This window comes from Hemicordylus capensis, chromosome 2 (genome assembly GCF_027244095.1).
Source record: "Hemicordylus capensis ecotype Gifberg chromosome 2, rHemCap1.1.pri, whole genome shotgun sequence".
Lineage (NCBI taxonomy): Eukaryota > Metazoa > Chordata > Lepidosauria > Squamata > Cordylidae > Hemicordylus > Hemicordylus capensis.
The window spans coordinates 263,029,080-263,056,797 of record NC_069658.1 but is presented as its reverse complement, the minus strand read 5'-3'; the positions used below and the strand labels follow the sequence as shown (position 1 = coordinate 263,056,797).

At 45.1% G+C, this 27,718-nt stretch overlaps 1 protein-coding gene and 1 long non-coding RNA gene across 8 annotated transcripts in view; one reads left to right on the top strand and one right to left on the bottom strand.

Moving 5' to 3' along the window:
* LOC128346206 (aquaporin-7-like) overlaps positions 1-14,645 on the bottom strand; it is a 21,384-nt gene extending 6,739 nt beyond the window's left edge. Inside the window, exons 1-5 of one of the 7 annotated variants that reach the window (XM_053299213.1) lie at positions 14,395-14,645; positions 7,218-7,338; positions 5,602-5,728; positions 4,756-4,893; positions 2,585-2,703 (exon numbers count right to left, since the gene is read on the bottom strand). In XM_053299213.1, coding sequence (XP_053155188.1) covers positions 2,585-2,703; positions 4,756-4,893; positions 5,602-5,728; positions 7,218-7,338; positions 14,395-14,450 — 561 coding nt within the window. In that variant the 5' untranslated portion in view covers positions 14,451-14,645. The other 6 variants (XM_053299216.1, XM_053299212.1, XM_053299215.1 and 3 more) reach the window with 6 other exon arrangements.
* Positions 10,845-27,718, top strand: LOC128346208 (uncharacterized). The gene is made up of 3 exons (XR_008316841.1): positions 10,845-11,178; positions 12,599-12,679; positions 26,503-27,718. It is a non-coding gene; the product is annotated as an uncharacterized LOC128346208 (long non-coding RNA).

Here is a 27,718-nt window from a genome sequence, read left to right as displayed (position 1 = left end):
GACTAAAACTCCCATCATTCCCCAGCCTTAATGCCAAAGACCAATGTGATGGGGGATCAAGGGAGTTATAGTTCAAAAACATCTGGGAAATAGGCCCCCCACTATAAAATAGGCCAATCACTATTATTATTATTATTATCCCCTTGGGGGCTGGGCCCGAAGCCAAGAGAAAGAACAGCTTCATGAGAAAGGCAAAATCATAACTGGGGGCAGGGGCTTCTTAGTCCACAGACAGGGAGGCCTTGGATTGTAGACCATTGGCCTGATCACATCCATCAAACTTCAAGTGGAGAATTGCACGAACAACTAACTCCTTGAACTCAAGCCCAGCCTTCTACCTGGCATAGTAGATTTCTATTCAGGGTTGTGTGCATGTGCGCCTGTGTGAGTATGTGCATGTCATTCATTAGTCAGACCTGCCACCTGCAAGTTGAATTGGTAGCGTCCACGAACAGTTATACCGTTCAAGCTATGAACATGGACATGCAGAGTCACATAGAAGAACAGGCCATGCTGGGGGAGAACCAGCATGGCTTCTGCAAAGGTAAATCTTGCCTCACAAACCTTTTGGAGTTCTTTGAGACTATCAACAAGTGTGTGGATAAGAGTGATCCAGTTGACATAGTATACCTGGACTTCCAAAAAGCTTTAGACAAAGTTCCTCATTAAAGGCTCCTGAGGAAACGTAGCAGTCATGGGATAAGAGGACACGTACATGTGTGGATTGCTAACTGGTTGAAGGACAGGAAACAGAGGGTAGGGATAAATGGAGAGTTTTCACAATGGAGGGAAGTAAGAAGTTGGGTCCCCCAGGGATCTGTACTGGGGCAGGTGCTTTTTAATTTATTCATAAATGATCTAGAAGCAGAAGTAAGCAGTGAGGTGGCCACGTTTGCAGATGATACCAAACTCTTTTGGGTATTGAAATCCAAAACAGATTGTGAGGAGCTCCAAAAGGATCTCTCCAAACTAGGGGAGTGGGCGACAAAGTGGCAAATGCGGTTCAACATTGGCAAGTGTAAAGTGATGCACATTGGGACAAAAAACCCCAACTTCAAGTATACATTGATGGGATCTGAGCTGTCTGTGACTGACCAGGAGAAGGATCTTGGGGTCATGGTGGACAGATCATTGAAAGTGTCAACTCAATGTGCGGCGGCAGCGATAAAGGCCAATTCCATGCTAGGGATCATTAGGAAAGGGATTGAAAATAAAATTCCTAATATTAAAATGCACTTATACAAAACTATGGTGTGGCCACACCTGGAGTACTGCGTACAATTCTGGTCACCATATCTAAAAAAAGGACATTGTAGAACTGGAAAAGGTGCAGAAGAGGGCAACCAAGATGATCAGGCCTAGAACACCTTTCTTGTGAGGTAAGACTACAACACCTGGGGCTATTTAGTTTAGAAAAAAAAGACAACTGCGGGGAGACATGATAGAGGTCTATAAAATCATGCATGGTGTGGAGAAAGTGGATAGAGAGGAATTCCTCTCCCTGTCACATAACACTAGAACCAGAGGCCATCCCATGAAATTGATTGCCAGGAAATCTATTTTTTCACACAATGCATAATTGTTGTGGAACTCTCTGCCACGAGATGTGGTGACAGCCAACAACCTGGATGGCTTTAAGAGGGGTTTGGATAACTTCATGGAGGAGAGGCCTATCAACGGCTACTAGTCGGAGGGCTGTGGGCCACCTCCAGCCTCAAAGGCAGGATGCCTCTGTGTACCAGTTGCTGGGCAGTAACAGCAGGAGAGAGGGCATGCTCTCAGCTCCTGCCTGTAGGCTCCCAGTGGCATCTGGTGGGGCACTGTGTGAAACAGGATGCTGGACTAGATGGGCCTTGGGCCTGATCCAGCAGGGCTGTTCTTATGTATAAATGGTCCACCCAACTCAGTATTATGTACTCTGACTGGCAAGAGCTCCTGAGAGTGTCAGACAGAGGTCTTCCATCCCAATCCTATCTGAAGATGCCGCCAGAGCTTGAACCTGGAACCTTCTGCATGTGAAGCAGGTGCTCTTCCACTCAGCTGCTATGACCCATGCAGCATCTGCTAATTGGGCAAAGAGGCACCTTTTAAAGTGGTAGACTTCTAATATTTAGCATGGCCAATTCAACTTGCAGAGAGCCACGGCCCCATTCAACCCAGCAACTGCCTGTCCCTGGGATTGTTGCTGGAATCTCCCTCTAGTCCTCATGTCTGTAGGGAAACAGAAAGGGTCAAATACCAGGGAGCGAGCTGTTGTGCAGAAGGTTTTTGTTTTGTTTTTTACATTTTCTATCCCACTCTTCCTCCAAGGAGCCCAGAGTGGTGTACTACATACTTCAGTTTCTCCTCACAACAACCCTGTGAAGTAGGTTAGGCTGAGGGGGAAGTGACTGACCCAGAGTCACCCAGCAAGTCTCATGGCTGAATGAGGATTTGAACTCAGGTCTCCTCGATCCTAGTCCAGCACTCTAACCACTACACCATGCTGGATAGAGAGGCTGGTCTCGGTCACTTTCTAGCCCCTTCTGGATCTACAGCTCAGTGTTTTTGCAACTAAGCTGGCAGTCAGTCCTTGCACACTAACCTCATGCTTAAACCCACTCCAGATAGTCATGTATGGAGCTGGGTATGTGGCAAAGATCCCAGCGGTGGCGGTTGGCCCCGTAACGGTCAGGTTTCCTCCAGTGTAATCCTGCAGAGCCTCTAGAATGGAAGGAGAAACAGCTAAAATTTAGCCCTTGGAGAACAAAACATAAGCAGGGAGGCACAAAGGGGACTTCAGGTTTCACTGGGACCTTGGCCTTGATTTTTGTCTCAGCGAGGTCCTTCTCAAGCTTCCTCAAGTCGATTCCCTTTTTGGCCATGCTAATAGCCCATAGCAGCACAGCCAAAATGCTGCTGCTTCTTAACGGCCTTTTATATGCCATAACTGCCTAAGGATACATACCGTACATCAGGCGGTATATACATAGGAACATAGGAAGCTGCCATATACTGAGTCAGACCATTGGTCCATCTAGCTCAGTATTGTCTTCACAGACTGGCAGCGGCTTCTCCAAGGTTGCAGACCAGAATCTCTCTCAGTCCTATCTTGGAGAAGCCAAGGAGGGATATCTTACAGTGCTCACACTTCTAGTCTCCCTTTCATATGCAACCAGGGCAGACCCTGCTTAGCTAAGGGGACAAGTCATGCTTGCTACCACAAGACCAACTCTCCTCTCCTCTTTATATAAGATTATAATCTTATATAAATAAGATTAAATATATTTGAACACAGTGGAAGTATTTATTTGGCAAGTTTATATATCACCCCAAACCCACATGTTTCATGATCTCAAGTAACCAAAAGAAAAGACTGTCCCTTGGATTAATTGCCCATTAGGAGGTATTGAACATGATTTTTTGTTAAGCACCTGAGATCTTGAACCAGGGACTCCAGCAGAAGGACTGGGACACCTATGATGCCTCACTGTGAGTTTGCCAAAGGTGGGATCTGCTGGCCCGCTGTTTCCACTACCACTGCCAATGGCCAGGGAGTTATTCGCACTTGGCTTCAGGCTTTAGGTTAAATGTGGTTCAAAGCCATCACGAAGTACACAATGCGAAGTATGGCATTGTGAGAAGCAGCCCCTCCTCTCTGCTCTTAGTTTACTCTAGAAGCAAGTACACATGGCAGATGACAGTGTTTTCCTTCCTAGCCAATGGGGGTGGGGGGCACAGAGTTCCCTGCAGAGACTGATTTGTATTTCTGAAGAGAGCATGCTCTTATCATGCAAATGATTTTACGTCAGCACCTCTCCCAGTTTGCTCTGGTGTTTTCAGGAAAAGTAGCTTTAAAACAGCATTTTAAAAACATGGCCATGTTGAGATAAGTTAGAATTTGCATCACAAAGACCGATTTGTGTGTGGAGTGAGTCCAAGAATCCCGACGGGAATTGGGGTAAGTTTGGTTGGTGTGTGAATGCACACATACTCTCCCGAATGAGATTCGGGATATAAGCCCCGTGTGTAAAACTTCCTGGTGGCAGCCTGTAACTCAATTAGACACCAAGATATGGCAGCAGGGCCCCACCCCTCTAAGGCACCCTACTCTGTGCACCACTAGGGCAGCTCTCAGTCAGAAAGAGCTATAAGTCCAGACCCTGCTGCACTGCAGTGCCAGCACAATAAAGTCCAGAGAGGTACTGCGACCCATCCGCCCAGCTGATCTGGGGAGTCAATAGCCTTGACTTCAACCTCACCTGGGTGTTTTTCACACAGGGCTTTTATCTCGCATCTCCACAAGAATGGAGGGTGTGCGCGTTCACATATCAGCCAGATTTACCCCAAAGTCCCTGCGAGCTGTCGGGGAGCACTTCGCACATGATTCGGAGTTTTCATTGCATGTTATAGTGCAGCCCAATTTATATCCAGGGTAAAAAAAAATCAACTTTTTGCATCAGTTTTTGGGGGCAACTTCAAACTCACCGTAAAGCCACGCAGTAAACCCGCAGTAAACCCGTGGTAAAGCTTGCTGCCTGGAAACTGTCCTGCACTACATACTCACTTCTAGCTCTTCCACTTGCAGGCCTGACCCCGTGGGGCCCTGGCCATATAAGGACTGTGAACCTACCCTAACTCCTGAGCCTGAACTGTGTGCTTCTCAACTGCAGAAGAAACTGACTCCTCACTGACTGTTTTTCCTGTGACCAGCTGGTTTTCCCTTCTTAACAGCTATTTCTAGGACTTGGGCCAGAGTGTAGGGAAGCAGCATACCATAATACAAGGTGAAAACAGTAGCAGAAGCCAGGAAGGATCCCAGGAACTGGCCGATCACATACGCGGGAAGCTTGTACCAGGGCAGTTTCCCAATTACGCAGTTTGCAAAGGTGATTGACGCATTCATATGAGCACCTTTTGGCAGCATGAACGAGGGTGACAAAAAAGGATAATCACAATCATCATTTTAATAATCACGGTATTATTACCCTGCTAACTGGGCAAAGAAGCGCCTTTTAAAGTGGAGATTATCTTTACTGAGCAGGGCGAGAGCAACTGGCTCTATCCAGCCCCAGCACATCCCTCTAGTGGCTGTTGCTGGCATCTATCTATCTTATGTTTCTTTTTAGACTGCAAGCCCTTTGGGGGCAGGGAGCCATTTTTATTTAATTTATTTATTTATATTTCTCAATGTAAACCACTTTGGGAATTTCTATCAAAAAGCAGTATATAAATATCCACAGTAGTAGTAGTAGTAATAGTAGTAGTAGTATACCAGCCCTACATCATCCACATTTTTGCTAAAAGTGCTTTTCATAAACACACAGTTTTTTAAAAAAATAAAGAGACTACAAACTTCTGCTAGTTTTATACCAGTTTAACCTTTGTAACATCCCTGAAGGCATCCTTCAGGAATTGTAGTTTGGTAAGAACTTCCTATTAGAGATTCCTAGTGCCCTGCCCCCCCCCCCCCGCCCAGGACTATAGTTCCCAGGGTTACTTGGAGAAAGGGATGAGAAATTTGTTTATTCCCTCTTTCCTAGAGAGTCCTGAGAACTGCAGTTCTGTGCAAGTAGGGCATGGTCTCTCAAGGCTGAAGTCCCAGACTATTACCGGACTCACCTGAGATGCCGCCAGCTGCATGGATGCCCAGCATGACACCAAATCCAAATCCGAGGTTGATGCTCAAATAGTCCCCAAAGCTTTTTCTTCCCAACACCACCTGTGCAACACTGCCATTACCAAAAAGCTGTAAGAAAAGAAAAGAGTGTATGTCAACATAACTGCCATTTGGCTATCAGGACAGGTTGCCCTCTCTGACTTTCTGAAAAAGTGGACCAGAAACAAGGAGAATAGTAATAATGGGCTGGGAAAGGATGGCTGAAAGATCACACAGAAATACAAACATGGGTTTGTTCAACTGATGTCCCCAGGGTGGAGATCAAGAGGTGGGCCGGACCATTCCATGTTTTACTTACTGAGTGACACAGGCTTATTCCCTTATACCAGGGGTTCTCAAACTTAGGTCCCCAGATGTTGTTGGACTACAATTTCCATCATCATCTTTAAAAAAATAAATAGCTGGGGGACTCTGATCCTAATTGGAAGGGTGGTGTAGGGTCAGGGCACTAACGAAAATGCCTCCTCCAAGCTATTATTTGCCCTGGGAAGAAAACGGCTATGTACACTAAGGAAAAACATGTTTAATGTAACATCTAGCGGGACTCCTAAGCTAGTGATCGTTCCCCTACAAATCAAGTTCATAAATACCATAAGTTAAACCACGCAATGTGTGAAGAAGAAGCACTTTCTTTTGCCCATCTTGGACCAATCTACTACCAATCTATTTCATGGGGCAGCCCTGAATTTTCTTGTTATATGGGAGGGAGAAAAACCTCTGTCCACTTTCTCCACATGGTGCATAATGTTATAAACCTCTGTGATATTCCTCCTTAGTGGTCTTTTCTCTAAACTAGGGATTTCCAACCTTGGGCCCACAGATGTTGCTGGACTGCAACTTCCATCAACAATATCTGGAGACCCAAGCCTAGAAACCCCAGCTCTAAACTAGAGAGTATAAAATGCTTTGTCTTTCTTCAAAAGGAAGGTGCTCTGTTCCTTTACTCATTTTGGAGAACAACAAATATTTATATACCGCTTTTCAACAAAAGTTTCCAAAGCGGTTTACATAGAGAAATAACAAACAAACAAATACATGCATACATTTTAAAAAATGACTCCCTGTCCCTAAAGGGCTCACACTATCTAAAAAGAAACATAAGACAGACACCAGCAACAGTCACTGGAGGGATGCTGTGCTGGGGCTGGATAGGGCCAGTTAATCTGCCCCTGCTAAATAAAGTGAATCACTACGTTAAAAGGAGAGAATCAGGGCTGCCAAAACTTGCCTTGGCCTGTCAGGTACTGGGGAAATAATCTGAAGCTCTAGAAAGGAAAAGTCTTTGTTTTTTTTGTCTTGAGCAAATAAAGGTTCAGCTCATGAGCATTCTCTGCTCCTCTTAAACCCATTTACCCCAACTCATTCTGCCCTGATTTGCAAAAGGGGATTCCCAGTATGCCTGAACAACTGTCATTATTTTGTGGGATCTCACAGCCCTTTTTCAAATATGAGAGGCAAGTACCTAAAACATTGCTACTCTCTTTCTTAAGCTTCAAACTATCTCTGCACCCCCATATGTCAGACAAGAGCTCTGCCTGCCCCGCCACACCAGCCTCACCATCAACAGGAATGTTGCCAGGAACTCTGCCAGGGCTTCTCGGATCACTGCATTCCGGATTGTCACACATCCAATCACTTTTTCCAGCATCTTATTCTGAGGAATCCAGAAGATTCGGCCCCTGTTGGAAAGGCAGATGTTATTCCAGAGAATGCTCTTCTTTCACTCTTTGAATCGTGCCACCATCCCTTCATCCCTGCCCTGTCTGCACCAGATGGTTCTGATTTTCTGGTTAAAGACTAACAAGTCAATTAAGCAACAATCTGGCAACCCACTTTCCCCCCTTCCTTCCTGCATATCTGCATTGCACTATGAACTACAAAAGCAATTAATTGTCCAGGCCTTACGACATCAGCTCTTCTATGAGTGAAAACAGGTCCTCCTTAAGGAAAGTCTGGAGTGTCTAAAATGAGACATGACCTTGGAGTGGGGAAAAGAAGTCACAATAGGTTTAACACAGTTTCTTGTTTTAAGAAAACAATGTGAGCATAAATATCTATTTGGAATACTTTCAGAAGATAACAATGAATGAAGCTGATAACATGGTCAGATCAGGACTGTAGCTTCCAGAATATGTTGTGCTTGTTGCCAGAAAATGATGTCAATCCCATTTCTGAATAGAAAATAGATCATTTGATTATGCAGCTAAGCTAGCCAGTTATATACAAGTAAAAGGAAGAAAATTAAAATGCAGCCATTTTGTCCAGAATTGGTTTACATGTATTGAAGGCTGAGACAGTAAAGCTTACTTAACCTCCAATATTACACATCTGTTTAAATTTATTGTAATTTTACAATGAGTTCTCGTGATACAATAGTTTGTAGAGGATGGTTCTATACACAGTTTTACTTTATAGAAACATGAATGTAAAATAAGAACAAGTGATAAGTGATATAAGAATAAGTGATATAAGAATAAGTGATAGCCAGACCAACACCGCACTAGTGCAATGAACAAAGATGCACTCAGGTAAGAAGCTCTCGTAGCTGAGCAGATGCTCAGAGTGGCACAATCTCTTGCAGTCTTGGTCCACTTACACCAAGAGGAGAGCAGAAAGCTTCCCATCCTTCCCTGCAACATAAATGGGCTTGTCCTGTCTCCTTACCCACACAGCTGGTACAATGCATGGAGAGGAGACAGCTGCACTGAGGGAGCCAGGCAGAAAATGCTGGAGAGTCAGGAATACTGACTCTGGAAGATATGCTGGAGATGTGACTCCATGGCATTTTCTGGTCTACGAGATTTGCAATGGGTATAGCGTTGCAAAGTGTGGCGGAATACTGCTATGGTTTAAAACCAAGAGTAAAGCGTAATTCAATGCTTCGTTGTAGGCTGGTGGCCATTCATATTTTCCGTCCATTGCAACGTGTTTTCAAGGCAGGACTGTCCATATTCTCCTTGAAACATATTTATCTGTTCCTCCTCCTGCTCCATTTCGGCCAATGGAGTTGTGGAAGGGGGAAGTAAAAAAAAAATTGTAAGTTCTCGGCTGCCTTGCGCAAATCTGCCAGCAGGGAGAAATGCCATTCCAAAATAAAAAACTAACTTTGTCTTGCATCATTCCAGTTTTACACAAGGAATAACTGGGGGGAATTTAAAAAAGAAAAGAGGAGGAGAAAAGAGGAGGACAAAACAAGGGAACTGCTTATTGGGGTGGGGGGAGCGAAAGGGAATCCTGTGGCAAGCCAGCAAGGGGGAAAGACAGGAATTGGTGCACCTCCAGATAAATAAATAAATAAGTGGGGGAGGGGGGAGGGGAGCACTCCTCCATTGAGGGCTGTGGGATTGCACAGAAGTAAATGAATCATGATTCAGTTCAATAGGCTTCCTTTTAAGTGACTGTTCTCTCTCCCTGCCATTTACCTTGTAGTAAGCAAGCAGGATTGCACAGAAGTAATTTATTTAGTTCAATGGGCTTCCTCTTCAGTAAAAAGTGCATAAGAAATGGTTGGATTCAGAAATCTGCACAGCTGCACTGTATGAGTCTGTGGCCAAAGTAGCAAATTAAAAGGTGAATGTACAAAAGAACCCTGGTAGGAAATAATAAAAATAATACCCCTCCAATCTCCTCCCTCTCCCTCCCCTTCTGTGTTGACAAGCTCAAGTTATGTTGGAAGCAAGCAGAGGAAGGGGGAGGTGTGTGGTTTGGGATCTGTGGGGAGGAAAAGAGGGGAAAGCCGAGATTTCTCCTGCCTGTTTCTCTCCCCCGCAGCGAGTGGGCAGAGGGAAAAAAACACCAGGGGTAGGTGGGGGAGAACTGTCCATACTGCAACACGCTGCAACACATAAACCATCCCCAGCACAGTACCTCCAGTGACTGTTGCTGGTGTCTATCTTATGTTTCTTTTTAGATTGTGAGCCCTCTGGGGACAGGGATCCATCTTATTTATTTGTTATTTCTCTGTGTAAACTGCCCTGAGCCATTTTTGGAAGGGCGGTATACAAATAAAATAAAATAACTCTGTTGCAAGCCTACCTACCACAGAAAAATACAGCTACTTTCCTGCAATGCAATTACCACGTTATAGGGATGTAACACATCATTAAAATTTGAAACAAGGCATCAGAAATATGGATGGGACCCTGCTGGCTAACAGCACAGCGAGCACCATGTCAAAGCACTGGCAATAGGGAGGGGTACATATGGGACACATGGCAGTGTGTAATCTGGAACATGCCCATCTCCACACCAATAACTCCTACTGACCACTAGTGACATAAGCAGTAGAGGCAGACAGTATAGGACTGCCCCCTTGTTCTCTCTCATTTCTAGTATCTCTCACACACTATTTTACTCTGAAATCATCCATCCTGCACTGACTTCTTAACCAAGCTGCAAATCTCTCCAGTTCTGACCTTGTCCTGCTTCACTGTCAAACCACTGGAAGTTTTTCACACCCGGCTTTTGGCTCACATCTCCTACGGAATGGAGGGTAACTCACTGCATTCACATACTGGACAGATTTACCCCCAAATCCTTGCAAGCTATCAGAGAGCCCTTCACACATTGTGTTTTCATTGCGCTTTAGAGTGTAGCCTGATCTGGGGTTAAAAAATCCACTTTTGGTGTCAGTTTTTTGGGGCAACTTCAAACTCACAGTAAACCTTGCAGTATACACGTGGTAAAGCCTGCTGTCTGGGAAAGCTTCTGGGGGGAATCAGCCTCTTAGTTTCTCCAGAGCTTCTGAAAAGGGTCCCCACACTGAGATAGCCTTTAATACAAGGAATTAAGCCTTACCCTTCAAATAGCTTTTGACAGAGTGGTGGTTGTGCTACTTAAGTTTATCCCAGTGATTAATTTGGTGGAGCAGTGTCTTACTTAAACTTTCAAACATCTGTTTACCAAGTAAATGTGATGGTTGCAAAATACATTAAGTGTTTTGATGTGTAGAACCAAACTGGAGAAGGCAAACAAGCACACACCAAAGAAGGATAATTGTCTGTTCTCGGGGGAGTTCCTGGTCAACTCCTGAGAAGGTTTAGAAAGCTGTGCTGGGCAGGTGTGGTGGCCACCTGGTGAATGGTGGCCACTCCCTTATTTCCATTCCAATCCTTTGAGCCCTGTTCAGGCATTATAAAAAGTAGGGATGCAGTATTCAGGTGCAAAGTCCTTGGGAGCATGCTCTAAAACCCTGCCCTCGGTTACAGATGGTGATTCAAACATGGCAACCATTTTTCCATAGATGGAGGATTTATCTCTGGGGGGAATGGGGAGTTCTATAGGATGCCCAGTTAAAATGGTGTCAGTGTGAAGGTTTTTCTCCCTTTCCTGGGTCACTAGAGCTTCAGAGCGGGTAATGAATGCATGCTGTCTCTGCAATGTACAGCCTGGCACGTGGCAAGGCAGGCTATTTGCACAGTAAGTGGATACAGCTGACAACAAGCAAAGCAGAGTCCTTGCAGTGAGTGGTAGTGGAGAGGACAAAGCTTGCAAAATGATCTATGGGATGAGATTAAGCGGTAAGAAGCATTTCTGTTTTCATTTGTGCAATGTTGGAGGGATGTGCCTGTGTAGGGCTGACACTTTTCTTTTGGTTAGATACCAGTGCCTTAACAGCAGGCAGATTTTCAGCAGGTGAGCTGTTCTTCAACAGTACACCTCCATTTGGAGGACAGATTCACTACCTGCATTTCTGACAGTTGTGCAGCTGCTAAAAGCACAAGACAAGCGTGTGGCCAGAAAGGCAGCAGTCAGCCTAATTCTGTGCATAACATATGTGTACATATACATGCACTCTGTTTGCAATTGATACGATTCTGAACCTACATGAGGAGGTACATCTGGGTAAATAAAAATAAAATGTAGAGAAGGGGGATTCCCACTAGAGGGCTGTGAAGTATAAAAAGGAGCACATGCAGCCTAACCCAGGCTAGAGAAGCCCAGCCCAAGTTAGCCTGTGTGTGAGAAATGCCGGGGTGGAGCCCGATCCCAGCAGGGCAGCACCACCTAGCCCCTGGGTTAACGGCACCAGTGCACCGTTAACCCAGGCTCTGGGATCATGTGTCTCCTTGGGGTACATTAAGCCCAAGGAGACACAGAGACAGATGCCTAGAGTGCCTGTCTCCTAGAAAAATCCCCCAATGCACCACGCTCAGTGCACGGTGCATTGTGGGATACCCAGAGGCCGGGTCGTGTGGAAGTGTGATCAGCGCTCCTAGAAGGGAACATTCACTTGTTGGGGGTGGTGGGGGTAAGGACTGTGCAGTCTTCCCCCCGCCTGCTCCCCACCCACCCAATCATGTGAATAGCCCCACTGACTACAAGGCAGAATAGCATCTGGCAGCTACAAAACTCCTTAAAGCAAAGGTTCCCAACCTTGGGTTTCCAGATATTGTGGGAATGGATCGCAACTCCCATCATTATTATTACCTGGGAAGAGCTGCTCCTGGCTGCACTGCAAATGCAGCGCCAGCCTTAGTTTAGCTCCTGAAGGGGCTGCACGGCCCCCGCTCGGCAGCTAAACCAGCACCCCTGCATCTGATGTCAGATGGGGGGGGCGTGTTGGGGCTACAAGGCATGGCCCTGATTGGGCGTGGCCCGGGTTCTTTGAACCCGTTGGCCCAGTGGCGGCTCCACCCCGGCCCTTTCTCACTGCTGTTGAGAAAGGGCTCAATGTGTGGCTAGAGAGAGTTTGGAGGAACTGGGGATTCAAATCTCTGATGAGTCAACCTGTAATGACAGCACTGTTCACAAGTCCAAATGGTGATATCATGGGGGGAGGCAGTGGAAGGAAGCCACTCACCTTATCCACTTCCAGTGCTACTCACTGACGTACATTAATGACTCTGCAGGCTGTGCAGCCCAGTCAGAAAAAAAGGCCATCCACATTCCAGTCTTCTGAAAAAGCCTGGCTTATTCTGGTCTCTTCCTTTGTTCAAGGGGTCGGAATGAAACAAAGGTTCCATCTCCCAAGATGTCTGTGCTCATGCTGAGCTCACAATGGCCTGTGACAATGCCCAGGTGTGTTTTATTTATTTATTCATTTATTTAAACCCTATATTGGCTGTTTTTACATAAGCTTGGAGTGGCTCACAGCAACATTTGCCACAACTACAGTACCCAACACCCCAAATATGGAGCAGGGACACACCAAGGTTGGAGTGGGCCCGGAGACGAGATTGTAAAATGGGCCCCTCACTGCTTTCCTTTCTTTCACCTTCTACTAGGTGCAGAACAGATCTCAGTACATGAGGGGTGGGGGGGACTGGGACAAAGAAAAAAGTGGCTGCCCTGCCCCACTTTAAAGAAAAAACAGATTTCACAGTTTTTTCCTTTCTTCCACTTCACATTGCGCGTATATTTCAACCAACTGATAGGGAACAGATTCAGTCCTGAACAAAAAAATATCTTGAGTTCATTCCAGTGAACATAGGTTTACTATGGAGTAAGTGTATGTGTGAGTGTGTGTTTAGTTTATGCCAGCCAACCTTAATAATGTTTAGGCACCCTAGTACTTGTTTCATAGCTAAAATAAGTTTGGTCTCCTTTGTCTCCTGCACTGACTACCCCACTTAGTTAAAAACCTGGTTAGTGCTGGATGAAAATTGGGTTAAAATCCTTCCATACTCAACCAGGAAGCTCAGAGGATAACCTTAAACTAGATAGGAAGGCGGGTCTCACGATCAGTGAGACCCACTTTGGAAGGGTTTGTGGGGAGAGCGGGCTAAGCCTGCTCTCCCCGCAAACGATCAGCAAGCCCTGCCTGGGCGCCCAGATCGGCCACCCACATGACTGCCAACTCTGTCATGGAGCCGGGGAGAGTTCAGGGGCCATGTGGCCCCCAGCAGTTCCAGTATGCCCTGCATGAGCGTGCACAGCATGCTGGAGAGACCCCCAAGCCGGGAGGCTGCTTTTTAGCCTCCCGGTCGGGGGTCTCCTCATGAGTTGCTGCGCCATGGAGCTGCGCTGTGGCAGTACACGATCCATTAACCTGGGCTAAGGGGAGTGCTTCTCAAGCAGGTTAGCCACTTGTAAACCACCGGTGGTTTACATGAGCAGCTAAAATCGAGCTAGGCTCTCCTAGCCCGATTTTTGCTGGTCGTGAGAATAGCCTCATTCTCTCTCATCCTAACCCCTCTCACAGGACTGTTGTAAGAATGAAAGTAGGAAGAAAGAATCATACAAACACTACCCTGAGCTCTGCCAACAGAAAGAGAAGTCACTCACCAGCAATCACTAATCAGTTTAGACAATCAATCTCAATCTATCTTTCTATCTATCTTTCTCCTAATTTGATTTCAGACCAGACAACAGAATGGAATACATGGAGTCATCCCCGTTTCTTGGGATTTAAGTAGTAAGGATTTCAGGGACAGGAAAGAAAGGCAGCTTAAAAAAAAAAAAAAATCCCCATCAGCAGCTGATTTGCAAAGTCTTATTTTGATGCAAGTCTTTTTTTTAAAAGCATTTATTCAGCAGCTCTTTAGCCCCTTATCAAATGGATGACTCAGCCTGCAAGATCCCAACACTGAACACCAACTCTTCATCATGCTTACTTTTAAAAATACAAGTTTCTTTTACCTTCCATTGTTCCTCCCCTTCTCGTGAGACAGCAGTACCAAGGCAGCCCCCACCCCTTTCTCATAACCTCTCCCTCTTTTTTTCATTTGTTTTCTTCACATTCCACTTGTTCCCTTGACCAGATGGTTACTTTTAAAAATAAAAGTTTCATTTACCATCCATTCCCTGCCTTGCCTTTTTGAGGGTCAGTCAGCACAGCAGAACAAGGCATTTATGCAACCCTCAGGCAGTTTCTTTTCCTTTACATTCTTCTTCCCCTTCCCCTTGCCTAATACGGCTTGCATTTACTTTACCCCCTGCCTTCTTGTGAGTCTATCTGTCAGCAGCAACAAAAAACGAAACAAGGCTTTTATGCAGCCCCCAGGCAGCCGCCAGGCAGCAGCTTGGCTTCAAAGCTCCAGCACGCCCTCTTGCTGCTGCTGCTGCTGCTGCCTGACTCGTGCCTCAGCATGCTTTCAGTTTCAGTGAGTGAGTCTGCACAGAGCATGGCCTGCCGGGGAGCAGCCATGCTGAGAGGAAGGCAGGAGGCAAAAAGAAGAAGAAGAAGAAGAAGAAGAAGTAGTAGTAGGTATTCGATCACTTTGCTGCTGCTGCTGCAGCAACAGAAAAAGGGAAAGAGTAAGAAATAGGGAAAAGAGAAAGAGCAAGGGCGGACCTTGGGGGGCTCTCAGAGGCTGTGGACCAGGAGACATTTGTCTCCCTTTGCCTAATTCATGGTATGCCCCTGATATGAGGTGTTCAGGCAAAGTGAATTAACTGTGCCATCTCCCCTTAAGTACAGGCAAACTTGCAGATTCTCCCCTCGGCTCCCATCTTTCCCAGCTGCAATGGCCAAAGGATAATGGAAATTGTAGTCCAGTGACAGCTGGGGACCCAAAATTGGGGACCCCAGGCCTAGGAGAAACCTTGCTGAAGGTCTGTGTTAAGAGCCAAGGCTTCACACCACAATGTATCCTTAATTAAGGAGTACCTCTTCATGAATTTCAATTGTAAGCTGCTTTAGGAGTCAATCTGGACTGAAAAGCAGGGCATCACTATAATTTAATTAATCAATACAGTGCAGGGCTGACCCATGACATATCAGTGCCTGAAATAGAAAAGCACCTTCTTCCACTAATTATTACAAGGCAGGATCCACCAGGAAGTTATCCTTTACAAGCAATAATTTCCCCCAGAATTTAACATTGGGAGGTGTTTTAATTTCCAGGGGGTGCCAGGTGAGATCTGAGGGGTGGCCAAACTGTATACAATGCACTACATTTACTTATTTATTTAGGTAACTTCTACCCTGCTTTTCTGTTCACACACACACACACCACTCAAAGAGGCTTACAATAGCAGACCAAAACAACACAAAAAAACTGTGAAAACAGCATTAAAATGCAATCAGTTATATGGTAATATTTGTACTGGAGTTGAAGGGGGAGGAATATTAAAACATGAAACCCCGTCCCGACCTGAAATGGCATCATCAAGGGAAAGCTTTAGTGGCCTTCCATGTTGTTGGGCTTCTGCAACTCAGTAGCCTTTTGTAACTGCCCACAGATGGAAGTTGCCAATCTACACAAAGGTTTTTCATTTTAGGCAAGTGCAGAATCCAGAGGAAAGTGTTGTGATATACAAGGACAAAGCAGTGGAGTAGAATCAGGAATATTAATGGTTTAATAAGACATTATTTACAGAGAGGCAAATGCAATCTGCCTTCAGTGCTCTTGCAGCTGGATGTTTGTTAGCCCCACCTCTACTCCAGGACTGGATAAAAGTAACTGAAGCACCATTCAAAAGCTGGCCTGGATCAATGAATGGATTAACCCAAAACACCACAGCAAGTAAAATCCATCCCCTGTTAATAAATCAACCACACACACATACTCTCTGGGTTCAGTCTCTGGCATCTCCAGGAAGGGCTTGGAAAGATTTGGAAGGAGCATATGAGTGTATTAATAATGATAATATAGTAAAGAAAAAGAACAAATGGGGTGGTAAAGGGTAGTAAACAAAAGGAGTGGGAAACAGACCTGTTTGAAATAAGTAAACATAGGATTCTCTCCAACTTCCATATACATGCATGTGTGGTAGACAAGGCAGGAGAGAAATATGGAGGCAGGCAGAGGGGAAGACCAGCTTTAATTGCTAGTCCCAGTTGTTCTTCTACACACGCATACTTTGAAGCTGCAAGGGAAAGCATTTTAAAGTGACACCAGAGCAGACTACTTTACCATATGAAGGCCAGGATTCTCAGTCTTTCTTCCCTCCCTGCAACTAGGAAGCCAATGGAAACCCCCCACTCTCCCCCACAAAAAGCCCCAGGAAAGAAGAATACCCAGGATGAAACACCCCCCCGCAAACCCCAACCACCAGGGCAGTGGCTAGCTGGGAGCCAGATTTTGACTTCCAGCAGGCCTGCCCAGTGCCAAAGGTTAAAAAAAAAGGTCAAAACATTCGTTACCTCATGCTCTCTGGACTCCTGTAGCAGCTGTGCCTTTGTATAGGTCAGGGGAGCGCAATATGTGGACCAAAACTGTCTCAAGGTTTGGGCAGCCCCAAAGTGTCTGAGTTCACTGCATCCCATGTTTAGTCCACACAGAATGACTGAAATCCTACATTCCTTAGGGGATAGGGTGGTAGGGGAATTAGCATCACAATTTCAGGTGTTCATATCCTCAAGCCAGGCTACTGGCCTACTTGGTCTGTTGTATATTATCTGTTCTGTTTTTAGTGTGTTTTATGATTCACTCTGTTATATTGTCTTCTATTCTTTTATTGTGGATTTTATGTTTTTATTCTTTTATTGTATGCCGCCCCAAGCAGTAGTGTGCTGGAGGGATGGGATATAAATATTTTAAATAAAATAAATGCATAAAATGGAGAATTTGCAGCCTAACACAATGGAAAACCGTCAGGCTGCACTTGTCCAACAGGTCTTACTACTAGCTCCTCTCGTTATAATCACAGAATCAAAGAGTGAAAGGTCCCTCAGGGGTCATCTAGTCCAACCCCACAGTCTCATAACAGTGTGTGACAGTGTGGTCTGGCAATCTGTTGGACCTAGCTGAGGTCCTGTCCCATGGTCCCGACCGAAGTATCATAGAAACTGGGGTGTGTTATTTATCTATCTATCTATCTATCATCTTTTAATACCGCCTGATCTCTAGGTGGTGTACAACTCTAGGCAAGCTGACAAAATTCAGGTGGTATTTATCCTCCCAGTTGGTGGGGAGGGGCAGGGTGTTAGGGAAATCACTGTTACAAGCCCATTGAAATGAATGAGAACACTGGACAAGCCCAGTGTCTCTGTCACCCAAGGCAACCACTTCTCTTTGCCTCAAAGTCAGGTTGTCTTTGCTAAGGCAAGCGAAAACCACAGAGAATGCTTTCTCTTGCCATAGTTAAAACTGGGAGGGCCCCTCTTGTGTACATAGGACTGTACAACTGAACCCTAGTTTGTCTGGTGGGGGGGGGGGACTATTCCATGCTATGAACCAGAGGCAGGGGCATACCAAGGTTGGAGTGGGCCCTGCAACAAGAAGAGGAGATGATCTCCTGCCCCTCCCAGGTCCTTGCCTTCTTCTCCTCGCTCCCCATCTATTTGCTCCAGAAGAACAGTAAGGACGTGGTGGAAAACCACAAAATATTCTCCGCACACCTTTTCACTTGCTCCTGTGCAAATAGTATCACACGCTACTCAGTGGGAGGGCCTCGCCCCGGGACATTTTGTTGGCATTTTACTGTGTATCTAAGCATTGTCTCTCTTCACACCTAAGGCATACTTACTTGTGTGTGTGTGTATGTATGTATGTATCTATGTTGGGTGCTTGGGGTGGAGTCAGTCTTCAGTTCTGTTGATTGCTTGTTTTATTCAGTTCTGTTGGTTTTGCTCTCCCGCTCTTACAGAAGTGACTGTTCCCATGTTAGCTAGTGTTAAGAAAAAATAAGATGTTGTTTCTGCAACTAAAGTTAAGCCCTAGTTTAATTCCTTATAAATCAAGGAACCACTCTGCATCACTGGGTTATAGGCCCAGGTGTGGGTGTATGTGTGCACCTACAAACAAACACACCCCAATCTCAGAGGCAATGAGGAGTTTTTGTAGGCAAGAGAGGTGAACAAGAACAAGATGACTACTTTTGAATCTGTAAAGAAGCATCCTACTATGCTGAATGATACAAACTACAGAAAATGGTTGTTCAGAGTCAAAATGTTGCTGAATGGACTATGTTATGTTCTGAGGAACAGAGACCAACAATGAATGAAAGGAAACAAGAATGTGATTCTCAAACAAGCCATGGGACACACATGGGACTGAGAGTGATCGGTTAATTTATCATATAGAAGAAAAAAATTACAGCAAAAGGAATGTGGGAAAAATTAAAGTAGGTCTTTCAACAAAGAACGATGAATACCCACATTTCTGTTATGTTGCAGTTAGAGTCTGCAAGAGCACATATGCTCATTTTTGGGAATACTGGAAGAGTTGGAGCTGTAAGAGATAAATATGCCCAAACCAGCAAAAATGTGACTTTTGCCTAAAGTGTATGAGACTACTGTTAACTTTCTACAAAATAAAAAGAATGTGCAGGAGCATTTGCATGAATTTAACTTGAAAATGCAAACTGAGAGGGAGGAATCAGTTAAAACTCAAACCTACAAAGTTTCTGGTAGCAGACAATGAGGCTGGTCTCACGATCTGTGAGACCCGCTTTTGACGAAACTGCGGGGAGAGCAGGCTAAGCCCGCTCTCCCCGCAGACAATCTCTGTAGGGGCCCTGGGCGGCCATATTGGCCGCCCACATGATTGCCGGCTCCGTGACATTGCTGGCGGGGGCTGGGGGGAGTGGGGGCCAATTGGTCCCCGCAAGCTCCAGCATGCCCTGCGCGAGTGCGCAGGGCATGCTGGTGAGACCCCTGGAGCCAGGAGGCAGATTTTCGCCTCCCCTCTGGGGATCTCCTCGTGAGCAGCCGCAGCACGGAGCTTAGTCGCGGCTATTCATGATCCGATAGCCCAGGTTTGCGGAGTGCTTGCTCCGCAAACCTGGGCTAAGGGGCGGACTACCAAAGCGGGTTATCCTCTGGAGAACCACCGAGCTCACAGCCAAGCCCAATGGTTCTTACGACTGGGCTTTCCTAGCCCAATTTTTCCCGATTGTCAGAATAGCCCCAATTTTTTTAATATGTGGGAGTACTTTGCATTTGAGAAATGCATGCCCTAAGAAAGAGCAAGGACATTATTTCCAGCAAAAAGAGAATAAGAGTAAATTCCAGAAAAATGGATTTTCTAGCAAACAGTCTCATCTATGCAATATTGAAAGCAGGGGAAGGAAATCTGTGACTAATGGAAAATTATCCAGTGCAAGAGAAATTATCTGCAGGAGTGATGCAAGTCAATGCAGAAACAAAATATTTTTGGATAGTGGAGCTACTTCACATTTCTTCAATAATTTACAAGATTTTTCTGAAATAAGCATGGAACTTAAAATCCCACTATACTTTGCCAATGGGGAATATATTTTTGCAGAAGGAAAAGGCCCAGTTTACCTGAAGTGTAATCTTGGAGCAAACAAAATGAAATAAGTAAGCAATAAATTTATTGTTGTGAACACTAACAAGATGATGTTCTGAGAGGCTGTCTAACTTCTTGAAATGCCTTAACAGTGCTGGATGGACTCTAACAGAGATTGAAAGTAGCCCTATCTCTGTTCTTAGACGGGCAGCATGAATGCCCTGAGGAAGGCCCAAAATCTTCCTTAGGAAATTGTTCTGGACTATTTCCAGCTGGGCAATAACCTTCACATTCCACCCTCAAATCTCAACATTGTACAACCATGCCCATAGCCAGGTGGTGTCCTAGGGTGTCTCCCCCCCACCCCCGAAATTTGTCTTCCGACCTCCAGCCCAGGCTGACCTATTTTAGCAGTGTGTGCACCACTCAGGTTCTTTATTTTCCCCATGGTTGCTACAGCACAAAAATATGGAGAGGGTATGAGGAAACATTTGCACTTGTGGTCAAATATATATTTATTAGACTTCTACTTACAATTGGAGCATCAAGAAGAATGGAAGTATATCATCCGGATGCTAAGATGGCATTTCTATATGGTGACATTAAAAATGACATTTATGTGAAACAACCAGGTTTTGAAGAACCAGAAAAAGAAGCACTTTGTGCTTCTGTAAATTTCAGTATAGTATATATGGGTTAAAACAAGCTGCCAGAGCATGAAATCAACTACTTCTAAGAGAATGATTCAAGCAAGGAAAAGCTGATCCATGCTTGTATATACATGACTCAGAGATGGAAGGTGGATACACATCCTCACATATGTAGATGACCTGATAATATGCCATCAAGATAAGAGAGATCACGATGAATTAGTGAGGACGAACTGGAAATTAAAGATCTGGGAGAGATCTCCTATTATCTTGGAATTCAAATAAAAAGATGAAAAGATAGAAGTTTTACCTTGAATCAAAACCAACAAAAATTGAAGACTTAGTATCAAGCCAAGTGTCTTGGCTTTACAGAAGCAAAAAGTAAACACCCCAATAGAACTGGGTTTTCCAAAGAAGAAAGAATGCAGTGAACCCTAGAAAATATTGACAAATACAGAATGGGAATTGGAAAATGTTGTGTATATCAACTGTTTAATGACCAGACATTGCAGCAACAGTTGGGATATTGTGCAGAAGAGTGAACTCACCAACAAAGAAAGATTGAACTGCAATTAAGGATTGGACAATATCTAAAATGTACAGCAAATTTCAAATTATTATTACCAGCTAGTAAAGAACCTTGGTTGATAGGTTAGCAATAGCAAAAGCAATAGCACTTACATTTATATACCGCTCTATAGCCGGAGCTCTCTAAGCAGTTTACAATGATTTAGCATATTGCCCCCAACATTCTGGGTACTCATTTTACCGACCTCGGAAGGATGGAAGGCTGAGTCAACCTTGAGCCCCTGGTCAGGATTGAACTTGTAACCTTCTGGTTACAGGGCGGCAGTTTTACCACTGCGCCACCAGGTTACATGGATGCCAACTGGGCTTAGGACAAGGAAGATAGAAAATCAGCCAGTGGGGGTGTATTATTTTATGGGGAAGGAGTAATTTCATGGATGAGTAAGAAACAGTCTGTTGTAGCCCTCTGTTCAACTGAGGCAGAATATATATCTGCAGCACAGGCTTGCCAAGAAGTAGTATGTATGTATGTATTTGTTTATTTCGGCCCAAGGCCAGCATAAATACAAGAAAAAGAAACAATAACAATAATAAAATACATATTAATACCTTCAAATACCGTATACATGACTAATTTCATTCAAATGAAACCAGTTAATCTGAAATGCACAGTCCAGCATCTCGTGCCTCAATCACTCTAAACCGAATCTTGCTTGCTATGAAAATTTTTTTTGCTACACTCCTGTAAACGTACTCTGACTTAGCAGTAAGCAGAAAAAAAGGCCTTGTCCCCATCAGAAGGGCAATTAGAATTGTAATGAATTAATAGAGGGGAGAGAAGCTTTCCCTTAATTCAGTATAAAATATACATTTCAGCATCAGATGTTCCATAGTCTCCACTTCACCGTTCTGGCAGGGGCATAATCTTTGATCATAGGGCACCTTCCCAAAGCGTCCTTCCAATACCGCCGCCAAGAAGTAGTATGGTTACATGAACTCCTTCTGGACTTTGAGATAGATTAACCAAGATCAATTATGATGTATGAAGATAACCAGAGCTGCATCCTTCTCTCACAATGTGACAAGACTACACAAAGAACCAATTATATTGACACTAAGCACCACTTTGTAAGGGACATGCAAGGGGGGAGGGGAAGTTATCCATATAAAATAGTGTGCATCAGAGGAGATGGTAGCAGACATACGCCAAATTCAGGAAACTGGGGGTCCCTTCACCTCCGGTTTCTGTACCCACATATCTGAATGTGGGCAACCAGAGTTTGCGGCAGAAAGGGACCCATGGTTTCCCACCCTGAACTCCAATCTGAACTGAAGTGGAGTGGAGAGTGGAGTTTCGCCTCCACAAATTTCATTTTGGCCATTCTCACAAAACTTTTAACTAAAGACCAATTTCAGTATTTTTAGGAAGCAATGAGACTTGTGAACTGAAGAACGAGGCAATGAGAAGGGGAACGTTGGCATTTTACTGTGTAACTAAGCATTGTCTCTCTTCTCACCTAAGGTAAACTTACCTCAGTAGGTATGTGTCTATGTTGGGTTCTTGGGGTGGAGTCAGTCTTCAGTTCTGGTGATTGCTTGTTTTATTCAATTCTGTTGGTTTTGCTCTCCCCCTCTAAAATAAGTGACTGTTACCTTTTCAGCTAGTGTTAAGAAAGAATAAATAATTATGATGTTGTTTTTGCAACTGAAGTTAGGCCTCCAGTTTAATTCCTTATACATCAAGGAATCTCTCTGCAACACATTTGTCCCACCTCATAAGAGGAGCCCTGCTGGATTGGGCCCATATATTCCAGTATCCTCTTTCCCACAGTGGTGCACCAGATGCCTCTGGAAAGCCCACAGGCAAGAGGTGAGGGCATGCCCTCTCTCCTGCTATTACTCCCCTGCAACTGATGGCATCTTGTCTCTGAGGCTGGCGGTGGTTTATAGCCCTCAGTTTATAGCCCATTGATAAACCCTTCCTTCATGAATTTGTCAAAGACCCTTGTAAAGCCATCCAAGCTAGTGGCCATCATCACATCCCACTGCAGAGAATTCCATAGAATAAAAGAACATATTTCATTCAATTAAAGCCACACCCCTGACCAGAGGCCAAATCAAGCTAATTGTAAACCTTGGGCATGCAGGGTTTGCTCTGAGCCTCGAGTCAAGGCTAATGCTTATCACTGGAGGATTTACATAGACTCCCCTGCATTTCAATCCAAGAGCAGCAAAGATATGTATTCTGAGCTGAGGACCTGGTCCGCATGGCTGAGAGACTGTCACACACAGCCCAAACAAGAAAACATTCTTTTCTGCTCCTCTGTGACTCACCCTGCTTGGTAAACAAGCAGCACAAAGAACCCAAGTTCCTTTGGAGGCAGCCAGCCTTGAAAAAGACCACATTGAGCAGAACAAAAGCATGGCATGCAAAGAACATCACAAGAGTTCACATCACATGTATCCTAGGGTGTCTGCCTAGCAAGCCATGCTGAAGTTTAAGGCTTAAACTGTGCTGGTTTAAGGGCAACTATGATCCTGTTTTGTTTTTGCATTGCTGACATTCATAACTAAAGCTTGCTTGTTTGCTTGCCTGCCTAGTGAATTAAGCAACACCAGGAGAGCATCTTCCTGCATGATATTTATAACAGCACTTTCATTCCCCACCTGTACAAATAATAACTACTTAGTGACAACAAGTTGAAACTGACCAGGAAAAAAATAACACAACTTGGCCTGATCCTGGGCTTTTAACCACAACTTGATTTGCAGAAACCAGCAGGTGAAGCTTTTTCATGGCATGGGGAGAGCATTCCACCAATATCCACAAATCAAGTTGCAGTTAGGCACAGGAACACAGGTCTGACTGACAACAAGAGTAATATTATTACCATTAGCCTAACATCAAAGCAAAGGCCCACATTTAGATTACACATTCTTTTTAAAAGGATTGGTTCCTTTTGCATCACTCATTGTATTGACACAACAATCAGAATTGTAATGCACAGGGGTCTAACACACCCTAAAAGCCACAGGGAGGCCTAATCCAGATTGGAATTATGGTGGGAGGGTTAATCTCCCCCTTGCTCTTAAACCTTGTTGCCAGCACCTAAGGGTTATACTCGTGGGTCAAATGGGCCATAACCCAGAATTTGGCTTTAAAAAAGCCAAATCAGGCTTGGTTTTTGTGCAGTAAATAGCTGCCAGATCTCCCCTGTGGATAGGGTTGCCAACATTTCATTGCCAAAAGGAGGGACACAAGTTCCGGAATGAGGGACACAAGTTTGTGTCTGGCTGGGGCGAGGGGGCTGGGAGGTGTATGCAGTGGTAATCAAGAGCCTGAGTATCACTGACGTATATGTAATTGAATTATATGCTATTGAATAAGTGAGGGACAAATGCTGTCCCTATAGGGACCAACATTTCATCCCTGAAATGAGGGATATCCTGCGTAATGAGGGACAGTTGGCAACCCTACCTATGAATCAGGACCCCACCACAGAGGCAAGCAGCAAAAAGCTACAATAACTTTGGAAGCAGCTTCAGAGTCCGATGCAGCTCTGATCATGCATGCCACTGAGCAGCTAGAATTGTTCTGAATGGTGATGGTTTCTGTCAAACCAGGGGAACGACTCATGGACAATCAGATAGCTATTCCAGTGCCTGGCAGTCACAGGAGAAGACTTACCTGTGCTGATTTCCAGCTGGTTCAGCTCATGTCATTCTTGTTTTACACATGTGCGGTCTCATAGCCCTGCCATAGGCTGTTGAGGGATGCTGCTGCATGGAAGGGGCCACCTCTAAAACCAATGACCATCCCTTGACCATGCCCTGCATCCAGTTGTTGTTGTTTTTGACAAAATGTTTTCAAATGGGGAGAAATTTGGTAGCAATTGGGTGGTTTGAAGGGGTCAGTTACACCTGCTTACTGAGCAAAGAGACACCTTTTAAAGTGGCGATTCTCTTATATTTAGCAGGGGGAGAGCAACTGGCCCTATCTAACCCCCGCACAGCATCCCACCAGTGGCTGTTGCTGATATCTGCCTTACGTTTCAGGCTGTGAGCCCTTTGGGGACAGGGGATCATCTTATTCATATATTATTTATTTTTCTATATAAACCACGATGAGAACTTTGGTTGAAGAGTGGTATATAAGTATTCATAGTAGTAGTCAGTGTTTGCTTTCCTTGTTGCCTATTTTACAATAAGGGGAGCTCTCAAGGTCAAGGTCAAGCCAGGGCACATTTTTGCCAGTTCAGGCTCACAAACAGTTGGAGAAAATTGTTCGAGAGAGCATCTCCTCATGAACCCAGTTATGAACGGATTCAAAAGTTATGTACATCAAGTGGAAAGATCTTGTTAACGCGCTGAGCTGCAGTGGAGGTATTGATGAGTCACTGCAAGGTGCAATCCCTACAGAGTCTGGAAAGCGGCACACAATTCTAAAGCGGCACACAATTCTAAAGCATCTCTTATAAGTTGTTGCTCTCTGAGGAAAATCTGCCTTTTAGATGCAGGAGTTTCAATGTAAGAGATGTTGGAAACAGACTCTTCCTCGTTATTCTAGAATTGCTGAGTAATGTTACCACACTTCCTCCAACAGCCTAACACCTTTCACTGGAACGTGGGCAAAAGGGGAGAGGGAGAGAGCATAAAGGCTGGGTAAGACCAGTGTTGCCTCTAACAGGGATTCTCAGATGTTGTTGACTACAACTCTCAGAATCCCCACACAAAAGCCATTGCAGCTGGGGATTCTGGGAGTTGTAGTCAGCAACATCTGGGAAACCCTGTTAAAGGGAACACTGGATGAGACTGGTTATCTGTCCAGTCTGCTCTTTTGTGTGTGGTGCCAAGCACCGGGGAAGATTTTGGGTCCCTCATGAATTTTATGCCAAAGGAGGGCAAAGAGAACGAGCTGGGTATTGGTGTGACACCAGTGTCTGTGGCTCTGTGTGAGCCAAAAGTCTAGCAAACAGGGAGCACTCATCAGTCAGGATCAAGAGTTAGCCCTCAACAGCCCTCAAGGATGGCCTTCATATGGAGGGGGCTGGAAATATTCCTGCAAGGTGGCATCTTTATGTAGCAGCTGTAACTTGCAAGATCCATGCCCTGCATGGACTGTCCCTGTTTCACAGAGAGTTGCCAAATGCCAGCACCATTCCTTCCTCTTGGTACCTGGCACTGGCATGGAAACTCTCTGCATAGGAGAGAGCAGCTCTCGCAGGTTACAGCTACCAGGGAAGCATTCCCAGCACCTTCCATGTGGCAGCTCTAACACAAGTGTTAGCGCTAAAGAACTTGGAGACACAGGGATATCCCCTTTGCAGTGAGGGTTGCCAACCCTCCAGGACTGGCCTGGCATCTGCAGGAATCAGCATCCATCTCCAGAAGACAATTGAAGGCAAGCCTGGGGAGCTGAAGGGCTTGACCTTGTGAAAAATATGGAGGGGAAATATATCCAAGAATAGCTTCAGTCAGAGTTAGCAGCCCTCTTTGCAGCATCTGTTCTCAGGTCCAAACCGCATGTCTATTAAATCTGTCTGTAAAAGTCCAGCTTAAAACCAGAAATGCTTCTTTTCACAAATAGCAGGTATGGAAAAGCGATGCGGATCAGTCCTGTGGCACATGAGGAAGCAGCTACTGCTTGCACAGTTTCACCTACCAAAGACTCCAAACCCCACCCCCACCAGCAAGAAAGCCAGAGGAAGATTGGACCTCTCTCGGAGGGCTACCAACACCCAGCAGCCGGCACTAGAGGCTCACTTGGCCCAATGAGCCCATCGCCTGATCCCTACAAGCCACCCAGAAACTGCATGGATCCCCACTAGTCCACAGGCAGCCTGGGAGAGGCGTGAAGCCAAAGTGGGTGCTGCCACAGTCCACACAGGTGAATGTCCCCAATTCTTGCCCACTGGGAGGTGCTGCTCCTTGTGTCCCAGAACTGTTGTCCACCCTTCTGACTTAGCATGGAATGGCCAAATGGGCAGGGAGACAAAGCCCTCAAGCTTTGGGACCCAAACCTAGACAAGGAGTGCTCCAAGGCTGGAGGAAGACCTGGCTATGGTGTAGCTGCCTACTCTGCTTTTGAGGAGCTGGGGCATGCCAGTGCTTCCTTTCTAACCTGAGAACAGCCTGGGGGGAAACACATTCTCTGCCCTGGAAGTTCCTTCCTCCCATGCCTAACATGCCGACTCTCAATGTGGTGACTCAGTGAGGCAAAGACACTATGCACATGCTTAGAGGGCTAGAGGCACACTCTTGGTTAATGTTTCACATGCTCTGAGGGAGGTGTTTTTAATCCAGAGAATCTGGACCATGTCTGGAGACCAGCAAGCCTATTGGGAATGAGCTGTGGTACACAGTGGGAGCCAACATCTCATGCAACCACAATGTGCTGAAGTAGTCATGCACAATAGCCCCTTACTGATGTGGTGATTTTATTTTATTTTTAACCTCAAGGAGACGAATGCACCTTCAAGTGGCAACAGGGGTCAGCATTCACTTTTCTTGGTCAAACCATTAAATATTATACTCATGATGGGAGGTTCATTCAAGCATTGCACAACTCATGGGGTAAAAATCACCCAGTGGTCACCTTTTCACATCAAAATGTAATATGAGAATCAGATATGAGCATGCCCTGCTAAAGGACTTTGCAATACCTAGTTTCAAAGTATACATCTCCCTACAACTCCAAAACACTTCGTTATAAATTTAATTTCTACCCATTTTAGTGCTAAAGCATACCAAAACAGATGTGTTTCTAAAATGCTTCTCTCACACACAGCAATGGTAACCTGAGA